The sequence below is a fragment of the Caloenas nicobarica genome, chromosome 10 (assembly GCF_036013445.1).
Source record: "Caloenas nicobarica isolate bCalNic1 chromosome 10, bCalNic1.hap1, whole genome shotgun sequence".
NCBI lineage: Eukaryota > Metazoa > Chordata > Aves > Columbiformes > Columbidae > Caloenas > Caloenas nicobarica.
In genome coordinates, this window is record NC_088254.1 from 13,333,512 (window position 1) to 13,347,482 (window position 13,971).

Genomic DNA, 13,971 nt, shown 5'->3' on the forward strand with positions numbered 1-13,971 from the left:
AATATAGATCTAAATCTGTATTGTTTTTTTGACAGAGATGCATCAGTGGGAACCTGATTTAGATTAATGTAAATGCTAGATTTTATCAAAGCAAATTGCACTGAGTCAGAATGCTATGTTACGTAAATTACTGAGTCTGTGACATTTGTCTACATCTTTTATGAAACAGAAATAGGAAAAAATATCAAGGGACTGGAATTAACGGGTTTCATCTAGGTTGAACAGCAGTTTTGGTAAATTTTAGTTGCTTTTCAGAACTCTTGTCTTTGTGTTTCAGCAAAGAATAAACTGGCTACATATGGCTTAGGGTCTTTGAGAGCCAGGCTTACCTTTATCCTTGAATCTGTTGAGCAAAGGCAGAAACCTTGGACACTTTGTTCCCTCGTATTCTTTATTTGAACTGTTGCCGCCTTCGAACAACAGAAGTAGCTGCATGGGGCCAGACTCCCACTTCGTTTACGGTGAAGTAAATCCAGCTTATTCTCTTTGGTGGAATTACTCTGAATTTTCACTGTTGCTAACCAGGTCAGAATTCAGCCTCTGGACCATAAAATTCATTTTGTGTTCTGAACAGTCGTGTGTGTTAGGAAGATCTGCTCAGCCAGTATTGTGCCTAACGTGTGCCAATGTTGAGTTTGTAACAAAACTGTGCTGTCAAGGTCTGGAAGGAAGATGTCAACAGTGATGTTAAGTGTCTGGCAGAAAGCACATGGAAAATAAGAAGCTAAGTCTGAAGTTCTCTGCTTAGGTAGATTTCCACTGAGGCAGAAATAAGTGAATGACCATGGATTGGATTAATATGCATATATTTCAGAAAGCGATAAAGATTGTTAAAAACAAAGAAAAATGTGAACAGTGAAAACCAGTAGGTGATCCTGAACATGGAGACTTTCTTGCCCAGAAATCCTGGCCACACTTAGTCACGAAGCCCCACTTTGTTCAGATAGAGGCACCACGTTGGTGTGACTGAGGTGGACCAGATCCTGGACCTCGTCATGACAGTTTACACCAAGTGGATTATTTCCTGGCTTTCAGCATCTAAGGGGAATTGGCTAAGGTTTCTGAGTAAAGGGTTTTATCGTTTAGAATTTAAATTTCTGCTGTTAATAGATCCTGAAACAGTTAAAATTTAAGGTATGGTATAAATCTATGAGTTCATTTGAGTTTTCATTTTCTGGGGTGATAAATCTATGCATCAAATAGCAGATTAAGAAAAAGGATATTTTTTTCTTTGTGAAATTCATCTTTTTCTTAGAACTATCAAAATTCAATGTATGTTACCCGTCCTGTAGTTCCTAGCACATCTTGATGATCAAGGTGGTCAAATCTTGCTGTGATGAGTCAGCTCATGCTGATTTGTATCATGTACCTAGTGTATGTAGAAGACTTAAGTATATATTTTATAAATATATATTTTATAAAATTAGATAAAACACTTTTTTGTGATGTCTTAAAATATCGATCGGCATAAAATGATGAATTTTGCTGGCCGCAGTCCATTAGGACCAGCGATAAAGCCTAATCATTGTAGTTATCTGTGTCATATATTAGAACGAGTCAGAACCTTGAGGATGAAATCTTTATCTGAAGAGGCAGTTATTTAGTGTTAAGCTACTAACAAATTATTTTCTCGTCGTCTGCTTTCTGACCCTGGATGTTAGCTGTAAAGCAGCAGTTCCCATCTGCAATCCATTCAGTAAAAGTTTATGTCACTTCTTTGTTCAAGTCAGTTGCAGGAAAAACAAGCTGTCACATCTCCTCCTGCAAACTCCAGTTGGGAGAGGCGAGAAGAGCAGCAGGAGCAGAGATAGTTCCAGCTGCTCTTTCGGGAGGGATCCCAGCAGGGTGCCGGGACCGTGCATGGCGATTACGTGCCCAGACGAAGAGTCATCCCTGTCAACCGCGCAGCCCCATCCGTGGCAGAAGGGAAGTGGTGGAGCAGGATTTCGGGGGAGCGCTCCTGCTCCCCGGGACGCCAGCAGCTCCAGGGCTCTGCTTTAAAACATCCCACAAAAGAAGTGACTTAAGAAAATCAGCCTCCAGAAGGAATGTGTTTGCCCCTCCGTAGCAGGAGTATTGCATGGGAGTTAATAGCCCAAAGATTTTCTGGGGGCTGACTCTGCCCTTTTAGGAGGTTTGCTCTCCTCTCCAACTGGTAAGAGAGGTGTTTTGGAGAAAGCAAAGATATGAGACCTCTAGCAAATAGGAGACCTGCGGCCTGCTTTGATGTGTCCCACACGCCAGCCACAGGGAGCATGTGGATCAAGCTGGCTTTATTTCCACCCTTTTTTCCTTTCTACGTTTATTCATTGAGCAAGTTCATTTAAAGTTTTTCTAGCTGTAGGAAGAGAAAAAAAAACAACCCAGCAACCATGAACAGAGCATTCCTGTAGATTCTGTTCTGGTGAAATGCGAAGAATGACTCATAGCGAGAAGTACTTTACCAGGTCATATCAGGTCATCATTGAGTTTGTTGTAGTTTAATCAGGACAGTCACAGTCACTTGGCTCTGTCTTTTTAAAGTTTATTTCAGTTGTTTTTATTTACCAAACATTCACTTTTCTCTGGACATGGAAACAAAGTATTTCTCACAGCAAATTCAATGTTTGCAGTTTAGCTGCTACTACATGCAGATGATTTCTAGTGAGTATTAAGCTGCACGTGGCAGCCAGTAGAAGACCTGCCCATGGACATCTCTCATACATGTGGCTAATGCCATTGCCTTGGGACGGATCTCACTTTGTGCCTGCGGCATGCTGGCTCAACAGTACTGAAAACACAGTGTTTAAATAAGAAAGGCAAATTTGGGGGAAAATAAGTGCTACCAGCAGTAGTTCAGCAGGTCAGAGAATGTAAAATGGCTGCGATGGCTGTGTGTAAGCATTTAAAGTAGCTTGGAGTTGATTATCTGCTCTGTCTCTAAGCAGAGGCTGTAAACACTTGCCGCTGCAGTAACTGAGCTGCTGTCTGCAATTACAGCTAACGAGCAGTTGCAGAGCTGCAGCCTGCTATTACAGGCATCTCGCGCTCCCCAGACCCAGAGACACTGAGCTGCAGCCATCGTGGAAGTTGTACGAGCACAGATGAGCCAAAAAGATTTGCCTTTTCAAAAGCCTGAGGAGCAGTTACTGTTGCAAACTATTCTAGCGTCTAGATGTCTTGGAGACGGTGAGCACTGGCATCAGCCTGCGCTCCTGGGCTGGTTCAAGCATTGGGCTGCAATGAGAGAGGGCTGTGCTGTCATCTGCTTGGTTTGGTCCCTGGCTCCAAGTTATGGGCTGGTCTCTACAGTTGTTTGGCCAAGGAAGGATTTTCAAAAGACTCGCATTCATAGCCAGGGTGCTCAAAGTGTCCTGAGCTCGGGTCTTGTTGTAGTCACCTATGCTGTGCACTTACTCATGAAGTTTGCATCAGCAGCTCTTTGGTAAGGGACGTAACTCTCTCAGGATCAATTCCAGGAACTTACAACAAGTTTCTACCTCTCCGTCTCCTCACACACTTTCATACAGGTTTGTGCCTGCCTGGAGGGCTGTCACATGCATAGGTCATGTCTGTCAATCTGAAAATGTACTTGGGTCTTTGTTTTTCAAGTAGGAAAAGAAACTTCAGGGAAGAAGTAGCAGAAGTTGTGCTTGTGCAGTTACTATACATGCAAGCTTTGGCGGGGTTTGGTTTTGTTATAAGATTGCAGCATTAGAGGTATTTTTAAAGCTCATTTAGTTCACCGATAGTTGAGAGTTTCTGCTAATCCTTGCTGAAGCCTTGTTTTTTGACACAGTACTTAATCAGTATGTTACTTCTCAGTGCTACCAGCTTCATACAAAAAGGTGAAATGATTAATCAAGTTACTTGAGCAGATTTCAACAGGATTAAGAATTAACTGGAGTTCACCAGAATTTTCCAGCTGAGATGCAGACCGGGGTTTTTCTTCTACTCAGGACAGCAAGTTAACGTGTAACAAGATAGTTTATGTCATTTGGGCAGTCCTTGTAACTTAGGCTTAAATGGTGCATAGACAAGTATTTTCAGTGTAGAAATGGCCACAGGTTTCTGGCAGAAAAGTGTTTTTCAGGCTCAGTCCATTAAAGACTTCAACTATTCATTCACAGTCTTTTTAAAAGAGGCATCTGAAGAGCAATAACTGGCAATATTGGGTTTATCTGATTTGGACTGAGGCTGATAGTCCAAGGGTATGCTGGCCTGATAGATGGGGTTTTACATACCCCCAAGCACCAGTGAAGTTCAGCTCTGGACCTGAACCTCACAGCTCGGGTTCACCTCTTGGTGGATCTGAAAGCACTTGCTGCTTTATGCTGGCAGCTGGAGTGTGCAAAATACATGTTTCAAAATTTGACTTGAAGGGTGGTTATGGTCAGAGAAGTGACCGTAAAAAAGCATCTTTTACTCAATAGATATGCTATGTGTCCTTCAGGCATTGCTGCTGATCTTACTGGTTCAGGAGAAGTGGGTTACTGCTGTCAGTGCTGCAAAACCAGTAACACGGGTGCAAGGAGCTGGGCTCCCTTCTGCTACCTGCATTATCAGCAAAAGTATTTGCTATTTTCTAGTGCAGATTTTGAATAATTGGATGATGGGCCACAAGGGAGAATAAAGCAGCTTGATTCTTCACACTCTAGAGAGATTTTTGGTCTCAAAATTAGAAAAAAAAATATACTAGAAGGTATTTAAATTAAGCCGATCTGATCCGGAATGACCGAGAGTAAATTTGAAACCCCTCCATGTCATTTTAACATCGGCTTTTAGAGGCCCTCTTAAATAACACAGGCAAACACTGGTTCCTGGCTTGTTTTTGCAGGCACTATGTTACCATTTTTCCTTGACTCATGTTTCTTGCTTATTTAATGTTGCAGTGATGATTTCCAAGTTGATAAATAAAATCACACATGAGAAACTCTGAGGGCTGAGCAATGGAGCAGTAAGGCCATAGGAAGAATGGAGCCTGTAATTCTAAAAGATTTTTCTGTGGGATGTGCTGATGATTCTTTAAAATTACTTACTGGAAAAATTCTAGGCTGCAAAGCAATACATCTGATCTTCAAGTGTGGTTTTACTTTGAAAAACAACAATGTAAAAATGCCACCTGTGTGCTCAACAGATCTTTTCTCTACACATATGAATCCAGAGATGTCTTCCTTTTACTGCATTGCAAATAAAAAATTTTCTTCTGCTGTTTTACTCCGGTTGCCTTTGGAGAGTCTGTGCAGCTCCAAGGACCATTGCTTGGACTCTGTTTCCCATTTTGAATCAAGAACATTGTTATTCCTGCTTTTTAGTTTTAATTTCTGAGACAAGAAGTGGAAAATATTTAAGCACATAAAAGTGCAGATACTCGCCTTGTGGGAATTCCCAAAGGATCAAACCTGTGTAATCCTGTAGAGCCTCCCTCTGTATTTATGTAACTACTTGAAAAAGTCCATCCCATACCGATTGAAGAGTCATTCATGTTCAAGCCTGATTAATGATTAATTGTATCAAAGACAACCAGTTGTGATAAACAGCACTTCTGGTCATTGACCCCCCCCATTGCTTGAAGTGACACATGAGGAGGAGGGATCCCAGCTCAGGTCTTGCACCCTGAGCTGAACTGCTTGCCTGTGGTACTTGAACAGAATCCAATGCAGGAATCGCTGGCATGCAGGAAGCACGACACGTGACAGCGTTTTTGCAGGGTTTTTCAAAGCGAGGTTGCATGCTGAATAAATGCATTGTCAAGTACTAATACCTGAGTTCCGAAGCCTTGCCTGGAGGGGCTGGGCGGGAGGAAGGGATGCAGCAAAACACCCTTGGAGAAGTGAAATTAGTGTGGTTTTGTAGCACTCTTGGGCACCTGTTACATGTGATATTCTAAAAGCAGAGTTACATATTTTTGCCTTTCTCCTGGAGATTTAATGCTTTTTGGGACTTAAACAATTTTTAAACATGTCCATGTTTTGTAGAACAGCTGGAGTGACACAGGATACAGAAAAATAACAATCTGTCTACCAGACTTTCATGACTAATCCATTACTTTATGTTTAAAATAACGATAAAGACTTGAAGTATAGTTTGTTGATTTCTAACTGTGTTAATGCAGACTAGCGTATGAATTTACAAAAGCAGAATAAGCCCCTCATGAAGAAGAAGGACAGGAATGTATCTGTGAGATAGCGGTAAATAAGAAATATCTTCTCTAACAGAGCTATTTTTGATTGTTCCCTAGGTGTATATATATTAATAAGATCCCTTCTTATTTCTTCTAGGCACCAGTAACAGATGTGCAGTTTGGCCCAATGAGACTTCATCAAGATCAACTTCAGGTAATACAACAGTTCAAACTGAAGTCTTCATTTCTAAAACATCACAGATGTTAGCTTGAAATTTATGCCTGGAATTTTTTGGGTATAGAGATCTTCACAAAGCATTTTTGTCAGGTGATAATGTCCACCTAACTGATTTTTATAACGATATTCCACGTGTTATCAAAAAAATCCTGCTGATCTCTTTTCTCCAAACATCTCTCAGCTCATAAAAATAGAGCTATCTGTAATTCTTTCTGCTGTCAGTTAGGTTGTAATCAGTTTAGTGTGTGCCTTGTTTTGTATTTTACTGATAGTCAATTCTTAATCAGAATCTCATCAAAATGATACCAAGCCAAATGTCCTATCAAGGTGTATTACAGCAGCATTATTACAAACATCAACCAAACCTGCAGTATCATCACAAAAGATATGAAGTGATCTTGGCGAAGTATGTTTTTTGTTATTCATTGTTGACTGGCATTAATTCATTCTCCTTTATCTTTTTATTAATAAAGGTCATATGTCAGTTGCCCCCTTATTTTGACTGGGATGGGTGTGAAGTTTGCAGATACATGACTCCTTTGGACCTCGTCTGAAAACTCTCCTCTATCCCAAGGCATACTGAACCTTTACTAATCCAAGATGTTCTTTGGTCAGCAATTAAAAAGCTCCAGAGTGAAAGTAATCGAGACCTGATAATGTGACAATGTCTGTCTTCAAGAACTGCAGTTCAATATCTTCCTGAGCTATTGTCAGAACAGACAGTAATATCGTCAAACATCGGATCTTAGGACAGCCTCAGCCAGCTGCTCCCCAAGTATAAATCAGAAACATACCCCAAATATTTCTGCCTCCTTTATTGTTATTAATGATTGCGTTGCTTTTGTCCAGTCGTAGGCCACTCTAAGATTCTACTGATTTATCCTGGTAACATAGCTGGCAGATAGGAGGGGAGAAGTTAGACAACATCACATTTGTGCCAGAGTCAGTCATACAACTCAGATCTGCTGACCTTCTGTGTTATTGCTGAAAACCATTTTTCCATTCTTAAAGAGTGTTATAAATTAACTTCACTATATATAGCCCAAACTATGACATGTTTTTGCGAAGTTTTGCAGGCTGCTCTAAAAGGAATCTAAACTAAATGAGTACAAAGTCCTTCCTTCTTACAAAAATATGCACTACATGGAAATGTTAAGATTTACTGGTAGGCATTCCACCAACCTGGTCCAAAGTGTAACCAGCACTGGAATTCTTAAAAACACCCGGAAGATAAATGGCAGTGGGATGGGTGCAAGTTACACATGCTTTACATTATTGTCTGGTCAAAGCATATATCTAAGTGTGGTTTGATTAAATTACTGAAAGGTTGGTGTCTTGGGACAATAGACCAAATGCTGTTCTAGTTATCCATCTTTCCCAAAAGGCTGCATATACTGAGTCATCCACAAAGTCAACACTAACATAGATCTACAGTCTCCCATTCTGTGTATTCCTTCAGGCAAAAGAAATTTTCTTCTACAAAATATTATATTGATGCAAAGCACAATCACATCAGAGAGAGTCTTCCTTAGTAGACTTTATCTTCTGTGCCATATTCAATTCTAGAATTTTAAATACATTTTAGAAGGAATTGGGCCTTGTCGTACTTTGATTATGTAGGCATTGATTTTAAAAAGGCTCAGAGAGATTGCCTTGCAGCAAGTTAGGACAGAGCAAATACTGGCTCATAGATCTGACTTCAAGTTGTGGACTTCAACCACCGTAATCTCCTTCCGTGATACAAATCTAATGGCAAGCTTTGCATAGGGGTCACAGGGGCTTATACTCCCTATACAGAGGTGTCACTTGTGATTTCAGCCTTGCATGCGTTCATCTTGACCAGCCTGTCTGTAGTTTCCAGAGACCCTGCAGAGTGGGCCACATGCAGTACTTTGTGGAACCAGAATGAGGTTAAAAGGAAACCACATTTTTCATCATGCTGTTGAAGCACTGTTAAATATTAGTTCATGTGAGGTGAACCATGTTTGGGGTTTTTTTGGTTTTTGGTTTTTTTGTTTTGTTTTTTTTTCCTGGAATATAATCCTGGCAAGAGAAATAAAACACAGGTAAACAGTTTTATGCGAGACAATTTCAGTGAAGACAAGTAGTCTCGCTGTTATTTTGTGTACGCTGTCTGAAACATAGGCATCTAGTCTCAACTGATTGCCTAAGCTCTCTTCGTAGCTAGTGATGAGAGAGCCACTTCCCAAGCTTGTTCATCCCATGTGGATATAAACAACTCTGGCAGACTATTTTATCCGCTTGAAACACCTCTGTATACAGACAACTATAAAAAGCAATAGTCTGTAGAAAGCAATTCTATTAAAATCAATGGAGTAAGCCTTGGAAGTGGCTTTAAAAAACAAGAGTAGGCAAAAGTCACAGAACCTGCTGGATATGTATGACTTGTTTGTAGCAATTCACTGTTTGTCTTTAACCCAGGTACTTTTAGTGTTTGCCAAAGAAGATAACCAGAGTAACGGGTTCTGTTGGGCATGTGAAAAAGCTGGATTTCGATGTAATATTGCCAGGACACCTGAGTCGGCACTAGAATGTTTTCTTGATAAACACCATGACATTATCATTATTGACCATAGACATTCCAGATACTTCGATGCAGAAGCATTATGCAGGTAAGCACCATTTCAATGTAATTAATGCTTAACTAGATAGTTAACACATCATCAAAGTTTTTTTGCTTTTATATGACCCTTTTATAAAATCTATTGAACGTTGGTATTTTTTGGACAGATGTCCACTGGCAGCATCAAATAACATTACCTCGGTGCTTTACATCCAATACCTGCAGCATTTTTGGTTGTGTGCTAGGATTTCTGAAGCTCAGTCTGGCTTGGAGCCACATTGTACAACTTTCTTGCCATAGTGTACTGGGTTTGGGGTTTTTTTGTGTGGTGGTTTTTTGGTTGTTTTTTTTTTTTCAAATACTTTGTTCCTGTTTACACATTAAATTAACTGCAAAGATCACAGGTGCCACCAAGCAATTTAATGAATACATTCACTTCGTTAAGTGTTCTGAATTTTTTGAAATGTCACTTGCTGTTGAGTAACTCCAGATCCAAATAGGCAATGTTTTGTGTGGACGTTTCCATACCTACAACATTTAAAAATCTGTTATGAAGAGCAAAGTTGCAAACTGATTCCAAAAATACTTCACGAGCTGCTGTAAAGTATGCAAAAAGGGGAAAAGGATTTGCCTTTCGGAGTCTCTCCGCAGAGCCCAGACAGGCAGCGGTGCCTCACTTCAGTGCCTTTCCAGTGAAATACCCCTTGGGAATGTGTCCAGACTGAAAACCAGTCTGTGGGGTGGGGATGGTGGGGTCAGATGGTGTCCCTGGGGTGAGGCTGGTGGGTTCGGGGCACTGGGACAAAGGCTCTTCTCCTTGCTAAACTAAAGTAACTAGATAAGATCTTCGTCAGCCTAAGACAAAATATCAGTGCTGTTCCCCTTGCTACTTTTTTATGATTCTGTCCCAAAATAAAGTAAAATGCTTCTTAAATAAGTGAGACCAAGTCTTTCAAACAAGTCCATTACATGCTGTTTCAGAGGGGAGAATTTTTGCTGTTCTCCCATTGAGAGTATTTGAGGTTTAGATTAATCTACATCCTCTGTGTCTTTTTTTCCATGGAGTCTCAGACCCTGCTAAACTAATTCTCCTTTCTTAGTGGTCCATCAGGCTCAAGATTTGATTTTTGTTTTGTCGTTAAGGCCTTTAAAAGAGACATTTTAAGAAAACTACTATGTGAAGATTCTGTAAAGTCATGTTTTCTGAAATGCAAACTTAAAAAAAGGTTAAATGGTCTTGCTTTTTATTTAAAGGTCTATCAGAACAACGAAACCCTCAGAAAATACAGTCATTATTGGTGTAGTACGAAGGTAAATACTCATATCTTTACTTTTATGTGGTCAACAAAATGTAAATCTTAGCATTGGAAAAGTAAATACTACATTACAAAAGTTGAACTGGAACTTTTTACTGTACCAGTGATAATGTGTTATACCATATAGAGTTTTCACCATTCTTGGCCACAGGATTGGGACAGGATTTTTGATTTCTAGTTTTTACTAAAGAAGTCTCACTTTTGATTGTTTTGGTTTGCTTTGGTTTTTTTTTTCCCCATCTTCTGGTCACTGGAGGCTTTAGGAGTACATTTCAAATAACCTCTGCAACGTCATGTACAGAACTGTGGAACTGCCCCATAGATCTGCATTTGGTATTGATAAAAATAACACTTTGAACCTTTATTGATCTGTCTTTCAGTCTGGTTAATCTCAGCACAAACAGGAGGTCTGTTGAGTTGCTAAAAAAGATATAGAGCAATCTGATCAGTATAAAGTAGCATTTGACCATGGAAGACTTAAAAATAAAATAGACTGTATTATGACGTCTCAGTAAAGCAGCACATATACTTTTTTCCTCTTCCTCCCTCTGAAATCATTACTTATATATAATAAAATAACATAAAAGTAACAAATATACAATATATTTAATCTGAAATGAAATAGACAATTTCCTTAAAGTACAATTTTGAGAATGTGTGTTTCTCTGAATACATTTATTCTCTAAACCAGTTCTGAGGTGTTTAAATTTCCCATTAAAAATCCATTTTTCTACCACCGTCTCTAGTGAACAAAAGGCCCTAATTAAACATTTCAGGAGATTCTATTGTCAATATCATCTTTAACTTTTTTATACCAGGAAGTTTTCTGACTATGGTAGCTGGTGCTTTTACAGTCAGCATTGTCTCTCATCAAACGAATAGAAAAGAAAAGAGAAAAAAGGAAAGAACAAACAGTAACACGAGAGCTTCCTCGTGTACATCAGAAAGACGCCCGCGGTTCTGTGGGCCAGCAGTTTCTCTCCAAAGTGAGGCGAGTTTGGAAGCCGGGCTTGCTGACTCACAATTAGAAAGTTGCTCAAAAGAGGTTTTTCCCTGCACTTCATTTTTGTCTTTTCAAAATGTTCACATTGTGTGTTGGGACAAGATAATAGCCCCCTGTGATGACAATATCTCAGAAGCTAGAGTTCTCAGGCTTTTCAGATGTGTCTGGTATCCCTGGCTATTGGAAACTTCAGAAGTGAGTTTGCCTTCCACTGGGACAGAGTTGACTGTGTCAAGTTCCCATGTGCTAAACGCGAGATTTCTCAAGTCGCCATTTAGGATTTCACTGGCAGAGAACTTTCACACATTTCTTTTATTGCTCCAAGAAGCATATCTGTGAAAAAGCCTGACATTTAGCTGATAGCTATGGAGGGTCTTCTCCTTTATTTTCCTGCAGTTCAGGTTTTGGATTTTTTTGTGCGTGTGTATTTTATGTTTGTTTGTTGGGTTTTTGTTTGGTTGGTTTTGGGGTTGGTTGGTTTGTTTTTCTCTTTCCCCTGCAGATTGTCTGTCCTCTTTCTTTTTGCTTCTGGGAGGGATGGCATGAGGAATGGGGAGGCTTTTCTGACAGCTGCCTTTCTTTCCCTGCTAAGTCTTGGGCAAACCTTGTACTTCAGTAGGCATCATTCTCTTCACGCATAAGAAACAAGTGCACGGAAAACAAAAACAAGAGGTGCCATGAGATCCAAAATTTCACACGTAACTAAAAATTGTGCAATCTGCTAAACGTGACCAGCTTCCATCTACTAATTTACAGAAACTTAACATAATGGCCTTTCTTCCAGATTCCAGCCATACATTCGCGTATGTTGGAGTGCCTTTTAACAGTTAGTATAGCTAAGTTTTTCAAAATGATTCAGATATCTCATTGTAGGGGTATGTCATCCCCAGGGGACCTATTAGAAGGCACTGGGTAGTTGTTGCAAGGAAATTCATCTTCATTCAGGCATCTTGAGTTGCCAACCTAAGATTTTGTACACTCAGATAAAAGTAATTTCTTAAAACTTTGGCCATGTAGACTTTCAAGTGCATCTTAGACTATAACAAAAAGAAACCAGCACCAAAAAAGAAGGACTAGTCCAACAATCTAGCTAATTAATTTGTTTTCTTGAAGCATTAGTTTTTTGTGATGTAAGCAGATCATTACATGCAAAAAAGAAAAGAACATTTTGACTTATTGTTGCCAAAGATGAAAGCTTATAAAAAACACAAAAAATATGTTTTATTCATAGATGCTATAAGGATCTGGCCATATTAGGCTTTAGTGTGACATCTAGGGTACAGGTATGTCAATGGCTTGTGAAATTTGGTCTCAGTTGATTACAGAAATAATCTCTGACTTTATCATCCTTCTTTAAAAGGCATGCTGATCGTGAAGAGTCATCAATATTGCCCCTGATCTCTGCTGGCTTCACAAGGGTATGTATATTTTATACTCTGCTAAGTTGCTTTGATATTGCAAAATTGTCACGCAAGAAACTATCCAGAAGTTTGGCTGTTGGTGACCGTCTGTGTCAGTAATCCAACCCGTAAATCTTGTTTGTGCTGCTCATTCTTATATATATCCCAATTTGGAACTACCATACACCAGTAGAATTAGGTAGAGTAGCACTAAGCAGGTGAACATTTTCAAGAATACAAGGAGTGGTGCTGAGACTTTTCTACTTCATACACTTACTTCAGAGTAAGTATTTGATGCTCTGCTTCAAAGGCCGACACTGACAAAATTGGCTGGTGACAACAGCGGAGCAGAGAGCAGCTTGCAGTGAGCAACAGAATGTGCTGTGGGAAATCTCTTCTATCAGATGCCAATTCACATCTGTAAACAGGTTTCAGACACTGTCAAGTGCTATTACCTATTGTTTGGAGGCACCTGAAATGTATTACATTGAATCTGTTCCTTGGCAACTATTCCAGTTAAGCAGGAAAGGTGCTTATTAGTCTGTCAGTTAAGTGAGTGCATTAATCTGACAATGAAACAAAAATGGATGTGATTTACAATGTGATTCGGAGTATTCAGTTGCATGCTTACCAGATTTTTTGCTGTCCCATCACAATCTGTTTTCACCTATTTATTTGTGGTAAGGTCCTACCACAGGAAATGCTAGACATGCTAGCTGGAAAATAACTGGACTTTTATGTACGGGGTCATTCCAGTGGGCACATAAGTGATCGACACAGGTTCCAAATTATTTATGGATCAGAGCCTTGGAGATGGGACTGATAGCAAAGCATAGGGAATTTTCTTCAGCAGCCTTGATGTGGTGGCTTACTTTTGATAATCAGTCCTCCTTCCCAAACTATCAAAGTCTGTGGGAGTTTAGCGTGAACAAAGATTTAATATTCAGGCTCGTACCTGGTAAACATGAGATGTTTTAAAAGAACATCAAGGATACTCAGGCGATTGCTATACAAGGCCCAAAATGAATAATTGTATCCAATGGCATGCATATTTGTCAGGAAGTTTTGCTTTCTTCTATGTATACAATTTGAGGTATTAGCAATTGGAAACTCTTAATAATCTCAATTTTTGATGACTTGGTACACAACATAATTTTTTCACTGTTATTTTCAATAAGTAGCATGAAGCATATAACTTCATTAAGAGTGTATTATTTTATATATTGGTCATGCTGGCAATCACAGAGAATGAATAGATTGGTCGAACCTTGTGGTCATGAGGATCTGTCACCTTTTCAAAATACAATAACCTGAAAAATTTTACTAG

General features: G+C 39.5%; 1 protein-coding gene across 4 annotated transcripts in view; it reads left to right on the forward strand.

The window, feature by feature from the left end:
- Nucleotides 1–13,971, forward strand: part of PDE8A (phosphodiesterase 8A) — a 124,898-nt gene that overhangs the window by 81,266 nt on the left and 29,661 nt on the right. For all 4 annotated transcript variants that reach the window (XM_065641492.1, XM_065641493.1, XM_065641494.1 and 1 more), the window contains exons 2-5: nt 6,261–6,317; nt 8,784–8,974; nt 10,180–10,236; nt 12,605–12,662. In XM_065641492.1, the coding sequence (XP_065497564.1) occupies nt 6,261–6,317; nt 8,784–8,974; nt 10,180–10,236; nt 12,605–12,662 (363 nt within the window). The remainder of the gene's footprint in view (nt 1–6,260; nt 6,318–8,783; nt 8,975–10,179; nt 10,237–12,604; nt 12,663–13,971) is intronic.